General features: G+C 50.4%; 2 protein-coding genes across 3 annotated transcripts in view; both read left to right on the top strand.

The window, feature by feature from the left end:
- Positions 1-146: 146 nt before the first annotated feature.
- Positions 147-815, top strand: LOC122363237 (C-type lectin lectoxin-Enh4-like). Its single transcript, XM_043332250.1, has one exon. The coding sequence runs from the start codon at positions 147-149 to the stop codon at positions 813-815; it is 669 nt and encodes a 222-aa protein (XP_043188185.1).
- A 2,654-nt stretch (positions 816-3,469) lies between these two features.
- Positions 3,470-24,229, top strand: part of LOC122363252 (G-protein coupled receptor Mth2-like) — a 30,650-nt gene continuing 9,890 nt past the window's right edge. The window contains exon 1 of one of the 2 annotated variants that reach the window (XM_043332299.1): positions 3,470-3,614. The gene's annotated coding sequence lies outside the window, so the exon portion shown is untranslated. Of the gene's footprint in view, positions 3,615-19,245; positions 19,353-24,229 lie in introns of those variants that run through there. The other variant, XM_043332298.1, reaches the window with a different exon arrangement.

The raw sequence follows: 24,229 nt of genomic DNA, 5'->3' as shown, positions 1-24,229 counted from the left end.
GTCTCACTATAAACAAATCCCAACGTACTATATCTAGCCGCCCCAGTGGGCCTCTACAAACCAGTCTGCCTCTGGCGGTGTCCCGAACATTGGTCTTTCCCCAGCGGCCAGAAGGCAGCTGACTTCACGGACAGACTCGCTGCACTATGGCTATCACCGAGCGGACGGTACTGCACGCCCTGCTGCTACTGCTAGCCAGGACAGCTGTCTGCTCCTGCGACCACCCGGTGTCTCCGGGGGCCGCTGTGGTCGCCGGCCTGGCCGCGGCGTGTTCGGAGGGAGTACGGCAGGCGGTTCAGCAGGAGCTCTGGACGGCGGCCAACTACACCGACTCAGAGGGACGTGCTGTGGACCTCCCGGAGGGGATGACCGGGCTGCTGAGAGCTCTGCACGGCGGACAGTCACAGCCCCGGGAGTGTCCCTCCGGCTGGGCACGCCACGGAGACAGCTGCTACCTGATCCCGCCGCAGAAGACCAACTGGTTCCGGGCGCATCACGCGTGCGCCGTGCTGCACAGGGGCGCGCAGCTGGCCTCAGTCCACCCGGACTCGGGCCCGTTCCTGGAGGGTATGGTGGCCTCCAGCGGGGCCGAGAAGGCCGTCTGGGTGGGCCTGTTCGGCTCGGGGAAGGCTGCGGGAGACTGGGTGTGGAGCGATGGCTCACCGTTCGACTACGCTCACTGGGATCGGAACCAGCCGGACGGCGGCGACCCCAGCTGTATTCACCTGGGCTGGCCGAGCTACACGAACAACCTGTGGCACGACAACTCGTGCACTGTCGTCATCAACGTCCTGTGTCAGATCAAACTGACGTGAACGATACTCTCGAGCGACTCTTTATCTGCAATAAATGATGTGTGATGATGGAACGTAATACACAGTCAACTGCTTGATAATTTTACTGGGGTCCTGGCTTTATGGCCTATAAGAGGCGTTCGCACACTCCAGCTTAGGATAGTATCGTATCATATCATTCGTATTTAGTATATTTGGATCGGTCTCATTACCACTGAACAGCAGAGGCGGATCGAGCTCAGAGTTTTTTTTTTTTTGGGGGGGGGGGGAAACCATAACAATTTATCGATTCTTTCCATGCATCGTCCATAGGCGTAATGTTAAAATTATGCCGTTGGGGGGGGGGGGGGGGCAAATGCCCATTTTGCCCCCCTGGATCCGCCACTGCTGAACAGGCAATAAGTATTATTATTTTACCTATCTCTATTGGATGGGTGGCTTAACCCGGCAGGCGGTGGGCCTCCCGGCCACCTTCCGCGCGGTGGGGGGGGGGGCATTCTTTTGCCCCCCCCGTATCTCCGAACCTACTGGACAGATCAGGAAAATTCAAACGGCGTTCGATAGCCCTGTCAAATTTGTTTAAGGAAACAAAATTTCATTGACCTCGGGGTCACTGATGACGTCACAGGTCAAGTTACAGATAAAATGTTTTACCGTTCACGGGTCTTCTAGGGAAAGCGCTATAACACCGAGTAAAACGCATTTTGTCGAAAATCAGCGATAGGGCGTCAGTTGTCTAGTACATATGTTGCTATTAGAGGTCACTGGTCATACCAGGTCAGGTCACAGGTCAGGTCACCAAGGGTCACCACACGAACCAAACTTTACTAAAGTTGTACGATGCATGTTTTATGGCCAATTTTTCATTTCCAACTCAATGGTGTTGTTTATAAGACCATCAGGTATGGTTTAGGTCACTTTCTGGTGGAGGTCAGGTCAAGGTCAGGTCAAGGTCAGGTCAAAAAAGGTCAAATTTCAAAGTTGTTAGTTTTGCATAAAATGGGTATTGATTCGATGCAGCTCGTCACGGGGAGGCTAATGGTGGTCTTTGTTTTGCGCTACGAGGTCTAGAATGGCTAAAAATTGAGTTTGAAAATTTGACGTCATCAATTTTGAACAGTTTTTTTCGCTATAACTTGGCCAAAAAAGAGGTATCGATCTCAAATTTGGTATGTAGATAGAAGGCGGTAGGGATTATCACATATATTCCGTTTTTTTCGAAATTCAAAAAACTTTTTGGATTTTTTGGCTATTATAGGTATTCCAAAAAAATTATTTTTTGATTTTCGGGGGTCAAAATACAAAAAAAAAAATTTCAAAAATCCAAGATAGCTGTTTTGTAGCGCTCTTGATTCTACACCTTTTGTACCTATTTGAAACATTTTTCTGTGTCTATAATGCAGTGGCTACACTATGCGTTTTCTGCGTGCGTTTTTTGCGAGTTTGCGTGATTTGCGGAATATCGTTCTAGAAAGAAACGACATTACGTTTTTGTTATATGTTTTTCATATAAACTTTTAATTAACATAAACGTTTTAATAACTTTTATATAAATATTAAAGAAGTTTAATTAACAATAACCTTTTTTCTAGAACAATATTACGCAAAACCCACAAACACGCAAAAAACGCACGCAGAAAACGCATAGTGTAGCCAGGCCTTAAAGCTGTAGGCGTGACAGCTCTTCCCGCGAAACCTTTTTTTGGGTCGAAAATGGCAGAAATGACGTCACTCTGACGTCATTTGCGGCCAACCTATCATAGCCTTTGGAAATTTTTTTGGTCACAATGTGCGATAGCTATTCACGGGAGGGTACTGAAAGTTTGGTGACGATCGGCGCAGCGGTTCTGGAGATATATCGTAAAAACTAAAGGGGGGCAAAAAATGCCCCCCACCGCCTGGAAGGTTAACCATAGTGATCCAACGTCAGTCACCGGCTTTGAGCTTTCTGAGGAGGGCTAGGACGCACAATCGCCAGTCTGAACCTGTTGATTTACGAGTGTATATGTAATAGTTATGTATGCAGAACTTGGGCGGCACGGAAGGAAACGAATGAATCGGTATTTAGGTACAGCTCTTACCGTACTGAAACGACAACTTAGCCAAGTAAATGCAAAGTATGCAGGCTGCAGCAAGTAGACGTTTTTACAAAGTAATCCACCTTTCGAGATATTCTTTGCTTGTAAGCTGAATTACAAAGTTGTTCCCTAGCATTGGGGCCAATTACCTAGCGCACTAACTTGTCAAGCAAAAATTTGGTTGATATGTAAATATAAGCACCAAATATTCGGATGCCTCAGCGTGCAAGCTATTGCAGTCTCACGCTCTCGCGGATCGCTCCGTGACTTGGTCGTTGGTGGTCATTCGTGATCTCCGCCATCATCCGTGAGCTGGCCACGCGGTCAGCGCTGTTCTGACCTGCCATCGTCGCGTGCATGGCACCGGTCACGGCGCGGACACAGGCCATGCTCTCACACAAGTCCGGGTCGGTGGCCGAATGTGGGACACACTATCCAGCGAGCGGCAGCCGCGGGCCGACTGGACCCGCACCGACACCATCGGCCCTCTGCACTGCGCCAATCACCGGCCCGTAGAGCGCTCTACCAGCGCCATAGAGGACGTTCTACCGATACGGGAAGACGCTGTTCTGGGCCGTGCCCGTCCAGGTGTGTTCTGCTGTGCAGTGCCGCCTGCTGGCTGTCGTGAGAAGGAGCGCGGCACACGCAGGGAGCGACCGGTAGAGGTGGAGACTGCAGCGTCCGACCAGCCGCTAACCCGCGCGGTGTCTCCCCGACAAAAGACAACAGTAACAACTAACAGGTGAGGCAGCTGCCCGACACAGAACCGTGTTCTGCTTTTGACACGATCATCATCAGCACGGAACTTAAGACGCAAGACATTTTAGTGAAATGAGGTAACAAAATCGTTTCCCTCGACGAGTCACGAGGATGTCATTAGCGCCATAAAAAACAGCCTAGATTTTTGTAAGAGTAGTTTGTGGGATAATAAGCTATGTAGAGACAGCAGTACTTTAACGTGAAACAGTCACTTTGCGCAAAAGAAGAGCATGGCGTAACGTAAAGCAAGCGATGTGAGAGCATAGGTGTAAATTCTAGTTTTCCCTGATTAATCATACTTAAGCGTCTTATGTTGCAAGACGGTATGCTGATTTGGATAAGTTATTTTACACCTCTTTTCCCATTGTAAGTTTCCACTTAATCTCTGCCTCCCTTCTCCTTTTCTATTATGGTTTTATCTTTATTCCCCTCCCCTCTCTCCCTCTCTCCCTGTTAAGCATTTGCATACATACACACGCGTGCCGCCCCCCCCCCCTCCTCCCCGCGCACACAAATCCGCCGCCGTTCGCCGGTCGGCGGCGCGTGGTTTCATAACATGCACCCTTCACTGACCTCCAGCTATAAGCACCTGCTGTGTGGAGAGCATTGGACCGCACACTGAAGCGATCGGCTTGCCAGCACGAAACACCGGCTCTAGATGCCCATTACGACAATCATCGTTTGTCGCGCCGGTCTGTTACACGGCCCACCGGATGGGTTGTGAAAGGTGGACGCGGTTGGGTCACTGGTTCGGTGGTGTGTGTAGGGTAGCCTGGGGCAAGACGCCCCAGATAATTTATTTTGCTACATAACTTTTGTCCCACATCACCTGGAAGGCCAAATTTGTGCTCAATGCGCTCTTTGGACATTTTACTTTAAATTCCACCCCTCAAATTCATTCACTTATGATCGGACTCCTAGCTAGGAAGTGATTTGTGAAGCAACTGCAAATGGGGCATTTTGCCCCAACCCCAGGGCAAAACGCCCCACGGCCTGGGGCAAGAAGCCCCATACTCTAGATTAAAGATTTAACATGCTAATTGACTTAAATCTTATATGAGAGGTCTGTTAGACCTTGGGAAGCACGGCACTGAAGTTAGCTCCTTCCACCGTATCAGGTGTTCAGCTATGACACTATTGTATGAGCAGGTTTTTCACCTGCCTCATAAGGCCAAATAATAAATTATTGCAATGTAAATGTTAACAAAATGCTTCCTTTGCCATCCAGTTGCTGAGAAAAGTACATATAAATGCATAGAAACTTACTGTTAGCCAGCTACCGAACATTAGGAAGTGGGTAGTCCGAACAACACATGAGGTAAAACGCCCCATGGGGCGTTTTGCCCCCCGACCTACTGGGGCGTTTTACCCCATCACGTAGTTCGGTCAGAGAACAACGCCTTGCACTCCAGCAAGGCATAATTTAACACGAACCAAGCCGGCATTATAAGCGTTAGATAAAGTTGTTCAAAATACATAAAAGTCGTTAACCTGATGTGGACCATAAAAGAACGCCATGATGCATAAGCTGACAACAAAACATAAAAATCACTCCAAAAACACTTTTTTGGCTATATCTCCCTAAAGAGTCATCACAATTTCTTTCCAGTCTGCTCATATAATGATCATATAGTGCACGTTTTATAGAAGAGATGATGTTTCTCCAGAACCTTGCCAGTTCCGAGAAACATCGGTGAGGCGTTTTACCTCGGCGGGGCGACTTGCCCCGGTCTACCCTATGTGTGTGTTGATCCATGATCCAGCAATGCGCAGCGTCCGGTTCGGAGATATAGTGCCTCGGTTGTTGGCAAATCAGGTTGACAAACAAAGCTCAGGGATGCAAGCTGTAATGCTGAAAAGTATAAGTTGAGAAACGAATGAAGACGACTGTTACGTAAGCAGTACATATGTTTATACCAGGCCAGCAGTGTGCAGTACAACGTGCTCGATCATAGTCGCCGCTCTTCACATCTGCACACAGACAGTGTGCACTGTGCACTGTGCAGCGTAAAGTCACTTCAAGTGACGACCACAAGCTGTGACTGGTGACGACGTACCCTGTCGTACCAGCAGGCTGTGGGGAGACAGGCAGACGACATTTCCACACGGTGGTGATAGGCTGATCTGAAGATCCGTTACAATAGTTGCTGATCCCCATCAGCAACAGATCTTCCTCTGTCGCCGATGAAGGCGTGTTGCTGTTCTGTGGCGCCCTTAAGTTGGACACCGGAGACTGTCACCCCCCCCCCCCCCCTAGCGCCCCCTCGTCATCAGCGGATTGCTGTCGTTATTCTGCCATCCCGACGAGACCAGCCTTGGAGATGGATTAGTGCGACCAGCACGTGGGATTAGAGACGCTGAGGATTAGTGGTACAAAGACGGGAGACATCGTCCGTAGTCAGAAATAGTATCCAGTGAGAGGCACGAAACAACTGCCAACATATGCTGTGTTTCGTAAAAATGGTATTACAGTGATTACACATATGTTTAGTCACAATATAGCGTGGATAAAGTCGCAAACGCACATCACCAAAGACAAGCCTTTAATCCTTTGGGATTTGTTGGCACATAGAATGTCTGTTTTTACATAACTGTCATTGAAGTTCCTTCTTGTGGAAATGTTAGCAGGGATGAGTCTCGTTTTCATTGTCGTCCTTCGAATATTATGCAATGCTTTTATATTTTGTTGTTATTACAACAGTCGGTGACTCGGTATCATTCCATGTCCTATTTTCATTGAAGTTCCATTCCATTGTTTGCAAATGATAAAGTCACTGACACTAGCGACCTATTGCAGTTACGAATCACTTGAATGAAACGGCCGAAAATAGCCAAACTAATAAATGAGGCATTTTGATATAAACGGCTGATGCTAAATGTGGGCAGTGGGCAGCGATATTCTACCTCCTGTCCCGCTCATCACTGGGCCATTACCTCGACATCTCGGCATCTCGGACGACATTCGTGTCGTCCCACAATTTCATTGTCACGTCACGGCCCACCTCTGACCTCTGTACGGTCACAGGCACCCCTCCTCGGCTGTAACTGACCCAGCTCGGTGCAGCCGCGGCTGTAACAGCCTCTGTCAGTGACGTCAACAGCCGCCTACCCGCCTGCCTCGGATAGACCGGCTGTATTAAATGGGTCAGCCTGGTCCGCAGCACAAAGGCGACCGACCCACCAGAGACCCGAGAGCTACCAACAAAGGTGAGCAGGCTGGAGAGAAGAGATGACGGTAGAAAGGTGGACGGCCGGCGCCGAATCAAGGGCAGTGGGCACACACGTGTGGGCGTGAGAAGAACCAGTCAGCACCGCTGTGGATAGGAGAGAGAGAGGAGAGAGAGAGAGAGAGAGAGAGAGAGAGAGAGAGAGAGAGAGAGAGAGAGAGAGAGAGAGAGAGTTGGAAAAAGAGAACAAAGGAGAAAAATGCAATTATGCGCTTAAAAAGCAAATAGTTTCTTCATAGAACAATGGGAGAAGCTATTCCCTGTCCAGGCGATAGTTTGCATTTGTATTGGCTGTTCCATTTCTCCACGGCAGGCCTCGGTTGTTGTCAGCAGATGGTGAGCTTTCATCTCTCCAGCGACTCGGCGCGGTGCCGTGGCTCTAGTAGCCCACGACCGACGCTCGTTTGGCTGACGTCCGGCCGTCCGAACCTGTAGGGCCACTCCGCCAACTAACGGGTCTCCGACTGGCCGCCTCCGCAGCAGCCTGGACCAGTGGTGGAACCGGCCGGCGAATCGCGCCTGCAGCGGGAGTGCCGACCGCTAAATGTCAACGATGACAGCGCGTCCTCCCTCCGTCGGTACACCTGAGTCACCCACTGGAGTTGAAATCACCCCGAGTCGTCTCGAGTCTACCTGGGTCGCTCCGGATCCTCAGATGTTCGAGTCAGCTCGACCCGGGCCGGCTGAGAGCATTTCACATCAGTCTGCGGGGACGACACGGTTTGGTCACCGGCTGCGGCCGCTCGGGCTCAGATTGGGTAACACGCGCTCCTGCCGTCGGTGGCGTTACACATGGGAGTCGGGAGTCGAGTCCCGGTGAAATGGAGGCCCGTTCACAGCGCTCCCAGAGCGCCTCCGACCACTGACACAAACCACACACGCGGCCACACGGAATGCCCGGCTTTTCACATCAGCAAACACTGATCGGAGACGCTCGCAATCCGAGGTGATGTGGGATGTTTTCCAGACTAGGATATTTCTTCATCTGGGTGAGTTGTGAGGCCGAAGTTCCGGATGGCAGGCTTGCTGCGACGTGGTTATTTGAAGCGCGGTTGATTCATCCGCCGTGCCACACGGCTGCTCCCGGATTTGTGGAGACGATTGGTACGCTGTGACCGATCTTTGGCCTTCATAACTATCGTATTGCGTCTATCGTCGCACAGAATTGTGATTGGGGATCACTTTCGTGATACGATACCTACTAATCATGGCTGAGGTGTCACCTTGCAAACAGCCGATTAGCAGGTAATGGGTACGGAATCCGAGTCGACCATAATTATGACCTCAGAGCTTTGGCTCTAATTTGAAACGCTCCAGGTGTTTGGGTTGAGTCATTTGTGAGTCATGCATGAATAGGCACTCCCAAAGAATCAGACCATGAAATAAAAAAAAACTTATCATACAATTTACATATGCATTTCCTGATGTTCTTCACAGTTCGATATGATCATTATGGGAGCCAGCACCCAATATCCAAATCATGTCTGACACGCTCCATCGCCGCTGACAGGATCTGCGCCTCTCACGGCTCATTCGGTTCTCATCCACACACGACAGCCTTGTCCCGGTTTCCGGGTCCGTGGCGCCGGTCTGGGTCGGTCCCGGCGGCGTCACGTGGCCGATCAGTACCGTGTCGCTGCCTGGTGCCGTGCCACCCATCTGTCTGTCAGCTGAGGGCGGGTGACCGTGCCCTGGTGTCACGCGGTCATCACTGCACTGTGATGTCGTCCACTGGTGCTGGCCGGACCCGGCAGTGGCAGCCACTCCGCTGATCTGGGCCAGTGGGCCGGCCGACCGGCTGACCGACCAGCTGACCGGCCCGGTCCACTGCACCGGACGGATGGACCACGGGTCGGTGGGTGGACGGATGGACCACGGGTCGGTGGGTGGACGGGTGGTCCGCGGGTCGGGACCGGATAATGGGTGGAGGGGTGGTTCACGGGTCGGTGGGAGGGAGCACGGCACAGTGGGTGGACGACGGGTCGGTAGGTATAGATAGACCGGATGGACCGGATAAATGATGGACGGATGAAAAATGACAATGCAATCACTGTATGACCTCCCAGGCTGGGGTATCTTTCTCATCCAAAGAAAGACAAAGGCAGCTAGGCTAAGCACACGTCATTATCGAACGATTCCTATTCGTCTCTCTCTCTCTCTATCTCTCTCTCTCTCTCTCTCTCTCTCTCTCTCTCTCTCTCTCTCTCTCTCTCTCTCTCTCCGATCATGCACTTGACTGATGACTCTCCTACGGCACACACTGGTCCAAAGTTCACCGCCTAAAGCTAGACCCTCCCCTCCAAGCCCCTCCACTACCTCGTCCTTTGGCCTTGAGCAATGTTTGTTTCACCAGCCTTGCACTCAAGGTCAGGGCAGTGCAGTGTGCCAGTTCCTTCCCGCCCACTGCCGTATGTGGGCAGCCCCAGAGCGACAGGGGACATCCAATTACACCTCTCCACCTTGACCGACACTCTGACGTTCCCCTTCCTCACCTTGACAACTAACATCCGCTGGTCAAGCTGCCAACTAAGTCGCTTCTGTACACTACGTCATATGTCATTATGTCCCCATGCAACAACAATGCAAAAACTTATCGAGACGTTGATCCAAGCGGCCTCGACCTACATGCAGGTCAAGGGGGCTTAGTTGAAAGCATCCCTGCGCATCGTGGCTCAAAGCGCCACTGAAAGAGGCCTACACGTTGGCACGGTTGACTGTTGAGTTCAAAGCCGTCCGCTTTTTCTGAGCGTGATGCGAACTACGCAAGTCGCGAAGCATATGTTGAATTTTGATCTTATTCGTCTCATACATTCAAACTCATCTGGTGTATTCGATGCTGTTCACATCGCATCTTAAATAAAAGCTCAAAGAAATACTGCGCTTCCCTGCTCCTCCATGGCCGATGAGCTGCGACTTCCCTCCGGTGACGGCACCCACCCGGCGGCTCCCGGCAGTGGCGGAGGCTGCCGACCGCCCCGCGGGACCGGTCGGACCGGTCGCGGGTCAGGGCGCGCTGACGGCAGACTTTCTCCTCTGGCCGGCAGCAGAGCGCGGGATGACGGCCGGTCCGGCCCGAGTCCGAGCCCGGCACAGGCTGAGCGGGAGCCTGAGCCAGCCAGGGGAGGGTGCACTACCAGCCAATTTACAAACCGGAGTGCTGATCTGACGTAACTTGGACTCAGAAAGAGAGACAGGTGTGCTTTGGTCGTATGAGGACATGACGCACTGCACCACCACGCAGACGCTGTTGTGGAAATGTTGTTTCAGCAGTCAACGAACTGCTCCACCTGGTTTAAAAAGGTCAAAATATTCTAAATGTCATCTGATGTTTAGGCGGTACCTGTCTTAGTCATCCTGAAATACCTCGAATAACTCGCTCCCCTTTGATGCAGATATGCAGATGATACCTTCCTGCTCGCTGGCAGACCACCAACACGAATCGCTCTCTCGAATCACGCACCACCACCGAAGCGGAGCCCCTTGAAGTCTCCCCAGCCCCGACTTTAACACAGATCGCGCCGTCAGGCGACCCGGCGTCGTGCCCCGTGGTCGAGTCACGCGACACGCGCCGCGTATCGTCACTTTCCGTCTCGCGGAAGTGCAGCGTCGCTCGTCGCTCGCGAACCGCGGTCACGAGGCGCCACGACGGTGAGAACTTGGCATCGTCGCGGGCCGTTCGCCAGCCGTTCCGTGACGAACAGATGCAGCTGAGCCGTGCCCGAACGTCCAGCTCGCGATAATGGCGAGGGCGGTGATATGGAAGCACCGGACCGGCTGATTGCGTCACGACGAAAACGTCGCGACACCCACGCCTAACGGGAAGGAAAATGTCCGGTTGCGGAAACCTGCTGGCCGGCCGGCTGTGTAGGCTGTTGTTTTGTTTATGGCTTTGTGAGTATCCTATATTGACAAGACACGGAAAAGTTGAACGAGGAACATTTGATATCTACTTGCGGCTAAGGCCTAGTTGCTGCTGCCGATGTGGTGAATATGGATCGAAAAGTCAGCGAGTACATTTGCTTCAAACACTCCTCAGCTCTGGAGATACGACTTGTTTATCTCGTTATCTAGAGTAAGTTTACTTTTAGTGGCATCGGTATGCCTGCGATGCATGGGCTTGTCTTGTATACCTTTGGGGAACAAAGGGTCAACTGCCGAAATTGGCCTCTAAGTCAAACTCGAATTTATAGCTGTAGAGCAGAGGGCAGCTTGCTAAATATTAAGTGCAAAAGCTGCAACAGGGAAGCGATAAAGCCGTGACGAAATATAGAAAAAATATGAATGTGTGCTGGTTTGAACTAGGCCATGCGTTGGCATTTTTGTGTTTCCCAACGCGGACTCGGCAGTCGGCACCTGGGCGGGGCCCAGTCTGCGCCGAACTGCGCGTGTGAAAATCACCTCACCCAACCCGGTGAAACCCTCGCCTGCTCGACAGACACCTGTAACTTTCTACCTTCGGTGGCCGACCGCAAATGTAAGCCACCGATCCAAGCCGTATCAATCGGATTATCATTTCAGTCACTGCTCCTTTGAAATGGGCATATAGGAGCTACCGAAAATATTGAACTTTTAATCGCCACATTTCTTACGGGTAAAAACTTAGCAAATGTGTCATATCGGAGTTCGTAACCGATTTATTGCTGAATGCCGCCCGATGTTTTCATTTCCAACGTTTCTCTTTCTGCATTATCTGTCAATCAACTCGTTCCAATTTCCTCGCGAAGATCGGTAGTCGGTACACATCAGTCGGCAAGTTCTGTGAAATGCTCGTGCATGCGTGTGCCCTCGCGAGCCTCCCGTGTCTCACAAGACTCGAGTTACTCGTCAGACCTCGCGTGTGCCTACTCGCTGCCGAATAATGCCAAACACATCGCTGCACGAGATCCATGTCTGGATTACAGAGATCGCTAAGATGATCGCTGCGATCAATGCAGTGCATACTGGTTTGGTACTGCATTGCCGGGGAGTTAACATGATCCACTGCGCTGTGCCCCACTTCGTGGCCCCAGTTTACTGACGGCGGCTCGGAGTGGACGGCTCTTGTGAGTCAGATGGAGTGTATTGTGAACTCAGTTACCGCAGACTACTCGTTTAAGCTCGGAGCTTGAGTTCCGACCTCAAAACCAAGCTCAGACAATGCTGGATTCTATCTGCATGACCTGAGGGCATTATGGGTATGTGAAATGGCCTGCTAGTTTGTCAACAGAGCTGCATCACTGTTGATACTCTGGTGGTCATGATTCTTTCGTGAACAGTTAAATTGCAATGCATGATATACAGAAAATGGTGAACGTCCCAGCAAACAGCAAAATGACGAGATCTAGCTTATTTTACGCAGCGGTTGCATTCGATGCAACGAGACTCTTCAATATGTTACGTCTAACTATAACAAAGCCCCAGGCAGGACGACTGGCCACACTCAGAGACGGCAGCGCAGGCGGGTTTATCAGACAGCTGGAAATATTTTCCTCTCGTAACCGGACGCGGCCCGAGTTACAACAACTTCCTGGTCAGATCTGTGGCCACTCTGGAACGACGGCGAGCCTTTGTTATGACTAACATATCGACAAGATGATGGTGATTATACAGTCACCACGCTGGTCCAAAATTCTGGTTAGAGGACTGATTAGCTGCATATAAACTGGCCTAAACATCCTGTTGGGTTATCCCAGACGTAAGAGGAATTGTCTTAGATATTTAACTTTATATTGCTGGCTGTATCGTACATACCTGATGCAAGTCCGTCTGTTTGTGCAATGACTGTTTTATGAATGCATTGCACCAAACAGGGAATGTTGAAAGATGACGTGAATAAATTCAGACGAGCTGATATTTAAAAAGCAGAACGTTGCGTTACTGCCAGAGACCCACCTGCAATGATCTAACATTTACCAGTTTTTTTTATACAAATTGTAATGTAAAATCGCACAACATAAACAACTTTGCATTTGCAAATTCCTTTTTTTTTTTTTGCTCCGCCAGCCTAAAGCCAGTCTGGAGCCGGGGGTCATTACATCTGGCAATTTTGGCCAGGAACAAAGTTTTACGTTAAGCCGGTTTATGTGAACCCGGAAGCAATAGCAACGTGGGAGCCTATCCTTATTGTGTGTGAGCAAATCTAATGGGGGAACTTACTTTTGCCGAAGTGCCGAAAAAGCCGGAACAAAACACAGATGAAGAAACGGTAACATTTATTTACATCACATATTCATACACTTGTGTAAGGTGTCAGTGTACTGGTGTGGGGTGTATTGGTCAGGGAAAAAGTCCTAAATAACAAAAAACCTGACGCCTATTGCAAAGGGGAAAACCCCGCGCTGAAGCCAAAGAGCGCGGGGAAAAAACCCCTACAGTTGTTTAATCTAATGTGTAGGAGGTAAAAGGGAAGGGATAATGACGGCCCCGTGCTGGGGAGGGGCGCCCGGCGACCACAGGCGTAAACACCTTGGCCGCCAGTCGGCGTTGGCTCTCAACGACTCCGCCATTAGCGGGTCGGAGAGCGCAATAGGGGGCCGCCAGTTACACATGCCAGTTACACAGTGCAAGAAACATCAATGGCTAGAGCGCGAGCACACGATGCAATTAAAAGGAAAATGTAAATAAACGACCGGGATTTAGGTTGTACGAGTAAGGAACTGGGCGCCGCGTTACTATCGTCCCCACGGCGCCCACTCATGCCCGTGCTCGGGGTTCCTTTTGTCTCAGTGAGGTGGTTTCTATATGCTGTTAATAAGACGTGCCTCCTGAAGAAAGATAAAAAGCAAATCATGAAGCTCTGGATGATGGTCGCCAAGGATAGTTGGCAAATCCAGACTGAGGCCATGTGTGGTAATGTGTCTTATAATGTGTCTTCTGTGGTGCTGTAGGCGTGGGCAGTGGAGTATGAAGTGTTGTATTGTGTATCTTGGATGTGTGGGGCAATAGTGACATATTGGAGGTGGTACACGGTCGTATATATGCGAGTGTGTAAGATACGTGTGTCCTAGCCTCAGTCTGGCCAGCACGGTTTCTTTTTGTCTTGTAGGTTGATTTGAAGAAGAGAAATGGGAAATTGATGGTTTAATCGGATAGAGATGTGGATGTTTGATTGTGTCCCAGTCTCTTTGTCGAAGTTGCATAAAGGAGACGTAAATATGGTTGATGAAATCTATAACTGGAAGAGGAAGATGATTTCGAGACGAGAAGAGGAGTCCAGTTTTGGCAAGGTTATCTGCCCGTTCGTTACCTTGGATCCCCATATGTGCGGGGATCCAGAGGATTCTTACTTCTTTCTTTTCTTTCTGTAGAGCAATCAGCTGCTTTTTTATTTTGTATACCAAAGGATGTGTTTCCGTTTTTCTTGTCGTCAAAGTCCTAACAGAGGAAGCCGAGTCTGTGCATATCACTGCTTTCTGAAAATGTTTGCTTGCAATATATTTAAGAGCTGAACTAATCGCTATCAATTCAGCGCTGAATATGCTGTGGCTGTCGTGAAGTCTGTTTGTTTTTTCATAATTTTGCGAAGTTATAGCTGCGGCAGAGTGTCCGTCTTTCCGTGAACCATCGGTATAAATATATGCGTCTGCCTGATGTTCTTCTTTGTATTCAAAGAACAGCTGTTGTGCTTCCTCTTTTGTGATTTTTGTCTTTTTATCGGTAAATAGGAAATCGATATGCTTGATTTGTTGTAAGAAGAAAGAGGAAAGTGAAGGTGAGGGCATGATGTTCGGATGGGATATTCGAAAGACGTTGAGTACCATTTGAATTCGAGAGGCAATAACCAGGAAGCGTCTTTGAGGAGCAGTCGGCTGCAGATCTTCAGTGTAACGGTTATTTAGTATTTTATATGTGTGGTGAGAGGGAAAGGAACACGACCGAGCGAAGAACCGAAGGAGCTGGTATTTCCGACGCTGTACAAGTAGAGGCAGATTTAGTTCAATATGGAGACATATTATGTTTGTCGTGGACATCGCGCCCGCAACTATGCGGAGTGCTTTGTTCTGGATTATTTGCAATGACTCAATTTTCTTAGAAGCTATATCATCAAATAGAAAAGCATTATAGTCCAAGATAGGGCGAATTAGGGAAATGTATAGTCTGAGAAGTGTGCTTCTATCTGCGCCCCACTTCTTACCAGCTATACATTTAAGTATGTTTATACGTCTTTCGCAGCGTTGGGCTATATCTTCGAAGTGTTTATTGAATGTGAGTTTATTGTCTAGGGTGACTCCCAAATATTTAAATTGGTTTACATATTCAATAGGTATGTTGTTTATCTGTAGTCTAGGGGGGTTAGTAAAACGGCTTCTAGGGGGAGCGAATATCATTGCCACTGTTTTAATTGGGGACACGGTAAGTCCCCATTTGTCGCACCACTTTCTAATATCATCAAGTGCTGTGTTCATGTAAGCATACGCCGTTTGTACAGATGAATCAGTAACCCAGACGGCTATGTCATCGGCATATATTGAAAATTTAAGTTTAGCATTATGTGTTTCTATTATGTCATCAATCATTACAAGGAAAAGGGTCGGGGACAACACACTGCCTTATGGTAGCCCGTGCTCCTGTCGGAAAGGAGGTGAATATGTGTTGCCGCATCTTACGTTAAAAGTTCGGTTGCTCAGAAAGTTCGTAATGTATGAGGCCATTCTGCCCCGCAATCCTTTTTTATGAAGTTTTATTTGGAGGGCAATTTTATTTACTTTATCGAATGCGTTTTGGAGATCAATGAAGACAGCAAGGGTATATTTTCTTGTTTGAAAACCACGTTGGATATCATCTACAATGTATGTTATATTGTCTGCAGTTGATCGGCCGTGACGAAAGCCATTTACTGTCAATATTTCATCATGATTTCCTCCGAGAGTGCCTTTGCTTGTCTCTGAGCTGCAACCCCTGCTCAGCTTGTCTCCGTGGTTGACATAATGCAGATTCCGACACTTGTGCACATATTTTAGGTCGTGTATAATGTTAACCACTTGTCCATCGGGGACAGTGGGGCATCAGGCCACGCGAACACCGAGTCCGTCCAATTCCTGAGATCTCTCCAACAGCGGAGCAGCGGGGCCGGCATTGACAGGGAGACACGCACAAGGCCAAACATTGCCCCCGGTGACCGCTCTCACTCTCCCCTCCCCTCCCTCCCCTGTGTCCCCCACGCACGGCCGAGGTCAGCCGCGGATTCCAGGCACACCCGCCAGCCGCGGCCCTGGATACCGGGGCGGACCCTGCCGGGTCGGGGCGCCCCTCCCTCCCCTGCACCCGGGGCCCCGCGGCCACACAGCGCGGAGTCCCGCAGGGCTCTGCCAGTCCAGTGGCGCTGACATGACTTGCTCTCGTGTCATGGTGGCAGGTCTTTGACGCCATAGACATATCCCAGAGGCCACGGAAAAACCAGGATTCCTCTCCAATTAGCCTCGGCTCCAGAGTCTGTTTGCTTGTAACGAGAGGACGCGGAATGTAACTACCTACCGGCACTGAAGTTGTCATGGATAATGAGACCTTGAGGCTCCGAAACTTAGCAACATTTTCACAATCCTTGGGGCTCGAGGGAGCCTCAACAGGCACTGTATGCCTCAATTTGCTGAATGGCGTGTAAAACACATCTGCGCAAGATGTGGCTTGCTAAACTGATTGGGGAATACCGAGACTTCACCAGACGGTGCTTCTGAGCTGGAGCAGTGAAGATTTGTGGTCGCAATCTGACCCTTAGAACAGATGGTTAGCGCAGCGTTTCAAACGTATATTTTCAAATCTCGTTTTGTTATACTTCCTAATATAAATTAAAGGTAGTGTGCCACCTTCCAATGATTTCCCATTTTATTTTTCCTAGGATAAGAAGCTTCTGTTTTTACCTAATATCGCAAAAAAATCAAAAATGGGCCTAAAATAGTGCTTTTTTTCGCCTAAAAGTTTTTCGGTTTTTCGATATGTATAACAACTGTAGTGGGCTGACCTGCAAATAGGCGTCGGCAACAATCGCGAATGCGGCGCACATGTGACAATAAGCAAAGGTCATTATAGAGTTACGACGTACGGGAATGAGTTATCAGCTGTCTAATCGTAGACAACACAATGTCGAATTTAAACTGTAAGCCTGTTTTGGTATTGTTTCTTTAATTTGGCTGTCGAACATTAATTTATGGTTTGAAATATTATTTTATGTAAAATAATTGATATGAAACAGCCGTCTCTAAAGTTATGACCCCATCTCACCACATGAAAGTGGCAGAAATGACAATGATCAGCTGACGCATTTTTCTTGGCCGAAGTCAGAGCGCGCGGCCCGACGCACAACCACCGCACCACAAAGTATGAGCAGAAGCCACCTGCGGTAGACCGCGCCCAAAGCCAGGGCCCCGGTAACGTGAGGTAGCCGAGTCGGGGCAGCGTGCGCTGACCCAAGCCGGGGCCGCGGCTTTGGGCGCGGTCTACCGCATCCTCGGGCAGCCCCGGGCTATCACATGACACCGGGAGGACGCGCGGCCCCGGCTTGGGTCAGCGCACGCTGCCCCGACTCGGCTACCTCACGTTACCGGGGCCCTGGCTTTGGGCGCGGTCTACCGCACCACCTAACAGGCGTGTTCGAAACCGCAGGAGATGATGATGAACGGGTTTATCGAAACTTGATTGGATGAGCCTATCGGTAATAGCGATTTCAGTGTGTGCATTTATTGTTCATAGTAGTGTGAAATGTGGTTGGGGTACGACCGACAACCCGTCGGGGCGAATTTCGCACTGGGGTACTCAAAATTTGAAGAATTTAAGACGTTTCCATGAGTTTTGAAGGTATGGCTAAGTTCTAAAAATCCGGTTCTCCTTATCTGGGCCATTAACTCCATACGGTCCAGGAAAGCTGGCACACTACCTTTAAAGTTGCCATTTCTGATACCAAACATCTCTTTCAGAACGGAAGCCTTGCTGAAGCTTTATCCGTCTGTCATGCCTTGTTCATTACGCTAAGATAAAATGGTGCGCTTTGCGGAATGGTCGGTCACGACCTCTCCATATCGCCGACGATATCGTGATGGCGGAGTGGCGGTGGTGGCATCTCCTGGGAGATCAGAAACAACCAGGCTTACCTACCGTTCTGTCTCTCTCAGTCTGGCTTTGTGAGATGCCTATTCGGCCAACCGATCGCCTCTTCATTTCCTCTTATTCCGCCTTCACATTGCATATTTTTTTATGTTGTTTCCGTCTTTTGTGATGCTATCTGGCGGCGCTACAGAGAAATTATAGTTTTACATGTCGTTGTTTACTGTGAAAAGCGTATGTACGACTTGACTGAATGGAAACGCCGTAGGAGAACAAGGGAAGGAAGATGGCTATTCTTTTCAAAGATGTATGACATCACAGGACATTTTTACACGGAAACGTTTCGAACTCCAACATACCCATGTGTTGTTAACCGTACCGTGCTGGAAACTTGCACACTCTCCGCTAACTCCAGCATTTAAAATACAACTCGCCACCCTCCACTGCCGTTTACTAACCAGCATCCTGCTCTATGCAGGTCAGATGCGGTGTAATACCAACACTCCCGTATTACTCCATGCCAAACAATAACTACTCGGCGGTGTTTACCTTCATTATTGCCCCATTATCGCCGACAGTTCCCACGAAGAGGTGGCCATTCATTGACCCTGTTACTGCAGTTGACTGGATTCAACTCTATATCCTGTGGGTCAGGGTGCTGCCCGGAACTCTCATATTGTTCAAACGGGTCAGGGCGCCACGGGTTCACGTGTCCTATGCGGATATCGAAGCCGGATGGCTGGTCCAAAGGGTCAGGAATTTACCTCCGGCAAGGTTTATTTCCAGTGTGAGCAGTGAGCAGTGTGAGGCCGTGCGACCTATTCAGTGGCTTCTGTGAGATGGCTGTGCGGCGTGTGCGCCCAGGTATAAGGTCGGTAGCAGCTGCGCTGGGCTGCCGCGGAATCGGTACTCGGTATGCTGACCTGGCCTGCTGACCGTGGCCGGCTGAGGGTAGCTAACGGCCCACAACTCCTGGGGCGGCCGGCTTCAGCCAGTAGCCTGTACTAGTCAGAAGTCAGGCTGTACTGTAGGTTTGCAGTTTGCACGTCTTCGACGGTAGCTGGTCTGTTACGTGACGGACCATTTCCAATTGATGATGGACAATGAGCAGTCGTTTCATGACTTTCATGTCAAAACGTCTCATCGTTACGTAACAGTCTTCAGTAGTAATGCAACTTCACATGACGCTCGGCACTCGCTTGACCTTCCGCACTCGACACCCAGCACTCAGCACTCGGTACTCTCCCTGCCACGCCACTGCGCCGTGACCGGAACTGTGAGCTCAGCTGAAGTGAGCTGAGCTGAGGTGAGGTGAGGCGAGGTGAAGCGTGAGAGAGCGCGCGCCGGCCGGCCGCTCACCGCCGCCGGCCCGACCCGGCGGCAGTCCGCCGCGCGCCGCCATCGAGTGAGCGTCGTCCGCCAGTCGTGCTCGCGCGCCGCGCCACCGAGCGTCCCTCACCACCCAGGAGCTCCTCCGAGTGAGTTTTCGTCTCGTGAGACGGCACAGTGGCTGTAGGGTGATGTGTGGTGGCCAGGTTTGAGTGTGTGGTTCGTGTTCGGTGGTGGTTGGGCGCTGAAGCCGGTTCCGCTGATGGGACCAGAGCACGGTTAGGCCGGGGGCGCGGCGCCGCGCTGTTCCAGCGGTCAGTCACGAACGTGCTGACCTCTGCTCAGCACTGACCTCTGGTGACCCCGGCCGGCCCGGCGCTGACGCTGGGGTCAGCTGAGGTCAGGCCGACCAGTGGAGAACCACTTCAGGTCACGCCCGGGTCAGGTTGTGATCGCAGCCATCGCCGACCCGCCCGGTCCATCCGGGAACCTCGTGAGCCTTATGAGAAAGTCACGACTCACAGTCCAGCTCACGGCGCCTGTGGCGGTTCGTGAGACTTTAACCGTGCCGCCACCGTTCAGCGGCCGTCGTCCGTGAGGAGGCGCCGTCACACTTCAGGAGGACGAGAGCAGCGGCCGATACGAGCCCTGCCGGCAGACAGAGAGCCACGGCTGTCCCGTCCCTGCAGTCCTCCGGGAGATGACCCCTCTTCAGTCCTCAGTCCTCAGTCTTCCGGACGATGACCCCTCTTCAGTCCTCAGTCCTCATTCCTCTGTTCGACAGCTCCTGTCAGGCTCACATTGCGGACAGGCGGTCACGTGACAGCGATATCGCAACATCACGTGATCAGGGTTCCAAGTACCGCCGAGGCATGCCGGGGATAGCTGGAAAGCTCCATAATCCCCCGACAAACGCGTGTGCTGAGAGGCCCTGTCCGAAACGGGTGGGTATAGAGATTTACCTGGAATTTTTCCGCGCTCCGGGCAGCCTTCCCTGGGCCGGCTGCAGACAGTTTGCACCGACTGGTTTCCACAGCAGGAACCATCAAGAACCATCAAGAACCATCGGGAACCATTGGGAACCGGAAAACGAACGGCGTCGGCGCCTCTCAGTTCTGATCAAGACTCGGTCAAACCCAGTCTCTTGGCCTTTGTCTTCAGTGTCGTCCTGCCTCATTTATCTCACTTCCTCTTCCCTCCTTCCCTCCATTCTCTCTCTCTCTCTCTCTCTCTCTCTCTCTCTCTCTCTCTCTCTCTCTCTCTCTCTCTCTCTCTCTCTCTCTCTCTCTCTCTCTCTCTCGCTCGCCATATCCCTATCCCCACCGATGTATGGCTCCTACTCCCACTGCTCTCTCCGCCTCCCCGCCTCTCTCCCGCACTTTCTCCGGGGTGCGGTCCCACCATCACAAAGGCCGCTCTCCCTCCGACCTTGACTTGTTACCATCGATGTTTCTATGGATAATAGACGACGGATCAGTCGCTCTAAGAAGCAGCTTCTGGAATTTACTAGATGCCAACAAGAGTAACCACTTTCTATTGTTACATGTATGGCGCATTGCCTCGTTAGTCGTTGAGCAAATTTTATGGACAGCGATTACATGTTACGAGAATTGTTTTGATTTTGAAACTGCAGAAGCTGTTAGCCGTGAAACGGTTGTTCTTTTTTTCTTGTTAGTTTCAGCTGCATACCTACAAGAAAAAATATCTGGATTAGGTTGGTCGGTAATTTGCCCATCTTGCCCTTTAACCCTATTAGTGGCAGGCTCCTGGCTACCCCTATTAGTGGCAGGGGGGGGGGGCTGTTTACGACCCCCCCCCCTGATATCTCGAGATCTAACGGGCCGATTTTCAAAATTCAAACGGCATTCGATTTCGCTCAACGTGATCTACATTTCTAAAAAAATGAAAATTAAAAAATGTCAATAGGGGGGTAGAGGGGGGTAAAAACGTGCAAATTGCAGATACATTTTAGACTGTTTATCACGGCCAGGTTTCTGAACCAATCTTAACGCAACTTTTGCCGATCGATAGAGAATGAACCAGGAATTCACATGGATCCTAAAAATATGCATTTTCAAAAATCATAGGCGGATACAGATCATTGACATTGGGGGTACACAAAAAGTATAGTAAATAAGGTTTTTCATGGCGTGTCATTTCGCGAACTAGCGACCGGCGGCCGGCCGCTCCGGCGCACCGGCTGCCATAGGGATTTCGCGCGGATTCGTCACATTACCGGCGATTGCGGCAGAACGGGACCGTTTATCAAAGATGTTCCCGAGTACAGGAAACTATGATCAATTTGGAACATATTGATGCCATTTTGGTGTGCGAGACTCTAAAACTGTGCCCGCAATCGTCGTGTACATTTTGCAAGTTATTCTCATTTTCCCATGTTAAATCGTCGGGAACGCCGCCGACGGAGCGACGGAATCTCGGTTATCATTGAATATCTCTGAAACTATTAGGTTTATCAAAAATGTTCCCTGGCTCCGCTTGGTGGATACATTGAAGACTACTGTCACCGAGTTTCGATTCATTCCGTTCAAAAATGTGCCCGCAATGTTCGATGATAAGTGCATGCAATGAATACCGGGCGAGCCCGTGGCATGTTGGCTGGATCTTATTTTAGCGAACTCGCCATTTTAAACCTATAAATCGTTAAAGTGGTCTTCTTGGCGGTTTATTGTACGCTTGCAATGATGATCGTGATATTTGTTTTGCTTTTTTACGTTTTTCTCAGGTATATTCTTACGCAGTTGTCCTGCCATCTGTCGGTGAGGAGGTGTACTAAACTCCGGTCGCTAGTTCGCGAAATGACACGCCATGTGTTGGTACTGTTTCTAAAAAGGGTGGTAATGGTCTTGTTATGTTACAATTTTCTTATGAGAGAACGACTACAATTGTATTGGTCATGCATAGGCGGTGTCAGGGCACCTATGTTGGGAGGTAAAACATAACCCCCCTTTTTGGACGCCTGAATCCGCCTATTATAGCAAAAACGTGTCAAAAGAGGATGCACAATAACTTTGTATATGTTATCACATGATACCTTTCATTCACTGTTCGTAAAACTGGTGCATACAGTTATAATACATCAGCATCGTGATCTTCGCCCAAATGACTCGCTTCACGAATAGGACCCCCCAATTCCCAGTGCTCTGGAGCCGCCCCTGGTAAAGTTATGAACTTGAAATTTTCAGGGAATGTGCCCAATTTAGTTTTAGGAAAAGTCAGAAAATGTCAGCATCGTAGCTTCAGCGGTTTCGGAGATATTCCCGAAAAACCTGAGGGGTGGATGAAAACAACCCCCCTGCCACTAATAGGGTTAAGGCCACTCCTCATCCTCATTTTCTTGTCCCATTGAATATCTATTCAGCTACGTTCCCACCACCTCTCTCTCTCTCTCTCTCTCTCTCTCTCTCTCTCTCTCTCTCTCTCTCTCTTCCTCTCTCTCTCTCTCTCTCTCTCTCTCTCTCCCATCCCATCCCATTCCATCCCATCCCATCCCATCCCATCCCGGTCACGTCACCCCGTCACGGTCCGGTCGTAACGAGCTACCGTCACGTTGTCACGCCCTGGTTCGCCTTTACCGTGCAGTGCTGCGGCTGTGACGGTACAGAGTCGCTCTCACAAACCCAGCCCCTTCCTGCCCCCCCCCCCCGGTGAGCAAGTAGGTCACGGGGGTCGGGCTGTGGGCGGGCCCACCAGGCGTACCCCGTGCACACCCACGGGCGTTTATCCCGCACCGCTGCTGACGGGACCGCTCGCCTGTTGTGAGATCTCTTTATCTCGTCATGTGTGGGAACTGCGAAGCGTGAAAGCAATGTCCGATCAATCCTTGTGGTGTTAACCATGGCGAACGAGAATCCTGAGCATCAAAGTATAGAGAGGAGGTAGATAAGACACTCATTTTATTCTACACACCTCTTGATACCCGTATGAAATATCCAAAATAGAGACTTTGGTGGATATTTTTGCCCATGGTTGCACTCTGTGGGCCCACTAGACCGTGAGAGCGCCGGCCGCGGAATTTCCGCCGGACCCGGCGCGTTGGCCGGCGGAAATGAGCCCGGTACTGTCCGCCGGACAAGTAACACCGTGGGAGTGCCGCGGCGGCCGCCGGCTGGGTGTCGCAGGGTGTGAGTGTCGGACGTCAGGTCCGCAGTCAACTGCCCGGTGCCTGCAGTCGACTGTCCGGAGTCCGGAGCCCGACTATTCGGTGTTTGCATTCAACTGTCCGCAGTCCGAAGCCGACTGTCCGGTGTTTGCAGTCAACTGTCCGGTGTCCGCAGTCAACTGTCCAAAGTCCGCAGTCAACCGTCCGGAGTCTGCAGTCAACCGTCGGGTTTTGTTTAGCGATGGTTAATGATGCTGCGCCGGACCGTCGTTAGCTGAGGATGGTATTAGTGATGGATTTTGACGTCATTAGTGGAGTCGGGACGTTTATGGACATGGCTATGAGGCTGCCGAAGGACACAGCTTTGACCACACGGACGTCACACAAAACCGCGACAGAGAACGTCTAGACTGAGGTGGGCCACCTCGTATCGTGATAGATGTCGTTTAAATGGCTCCAAATTGTCCTCACTAAAAGCGAAGCTCTTAATCGGCTTATTTCAGTCAATAGGAATCACAGTTGAGTCAACTCGCCCGTCAGTTAGGATTAGGACATCTGAGAGTGGACCCCAATCTGCAACTCCGCATGCGAGTTCAGCCCTCGCCCTCTCCCCCTCCCCTGTCCCCATGGCCTGATTAAGGTCGCGGTGGGCGGCAGTGAGTAGGTACAATGCCAAACCTCGCGTGCTTCATGCAATGGGGTTAATTCTGTGAGGACATGCCAGGTGGTGATTGTTACACACGGTGGCAATGCAATGCTTACCTCGAATTATGACTGAAATTCATAAAAAAGTTAAAAAGAGAAATACTTACAAAAGAACCATAACAGCAATGCATGTCCTCAAATGTTATGTACATGTCTGGCTGTTGGCTGGTGGGTTTCTTGGACGCCAAATTAGATTGAATT

The sequence above is a fragment of the Amphibalanus amphitrite genome, unplaced genomic scaffold (genome assembly GCF_019059575.1).
Source record: "Amphibalanus amphitrite isolate SeventyFive unplaced genomic scaffold, NRLGWU_Aamphi_draft 000611F_arrow, whole genome shotgun sequence".
NCBI classification, from domain to species: Eukaryota; Metazoa; Arthropoda; class Thecostraca; order Balanomorpha; family Balanidae; genus Amphibalanus; species Amphibalanus amphitrite.
Note: the sequence above shows the minus strand (reverse complement) of the source record. Positions and strands in the feature narration are given on the sequence as shown.

Bases quoted from the DNA above. Each gene is read 5' to 3' on its own strand.
- LOC122363237 (XM_043332250.1), top strand. From the start codon at position 147: ATGGCTATCACCGAGCGGACGGTACTGCACGCCCTGCTGCTACTGCTA.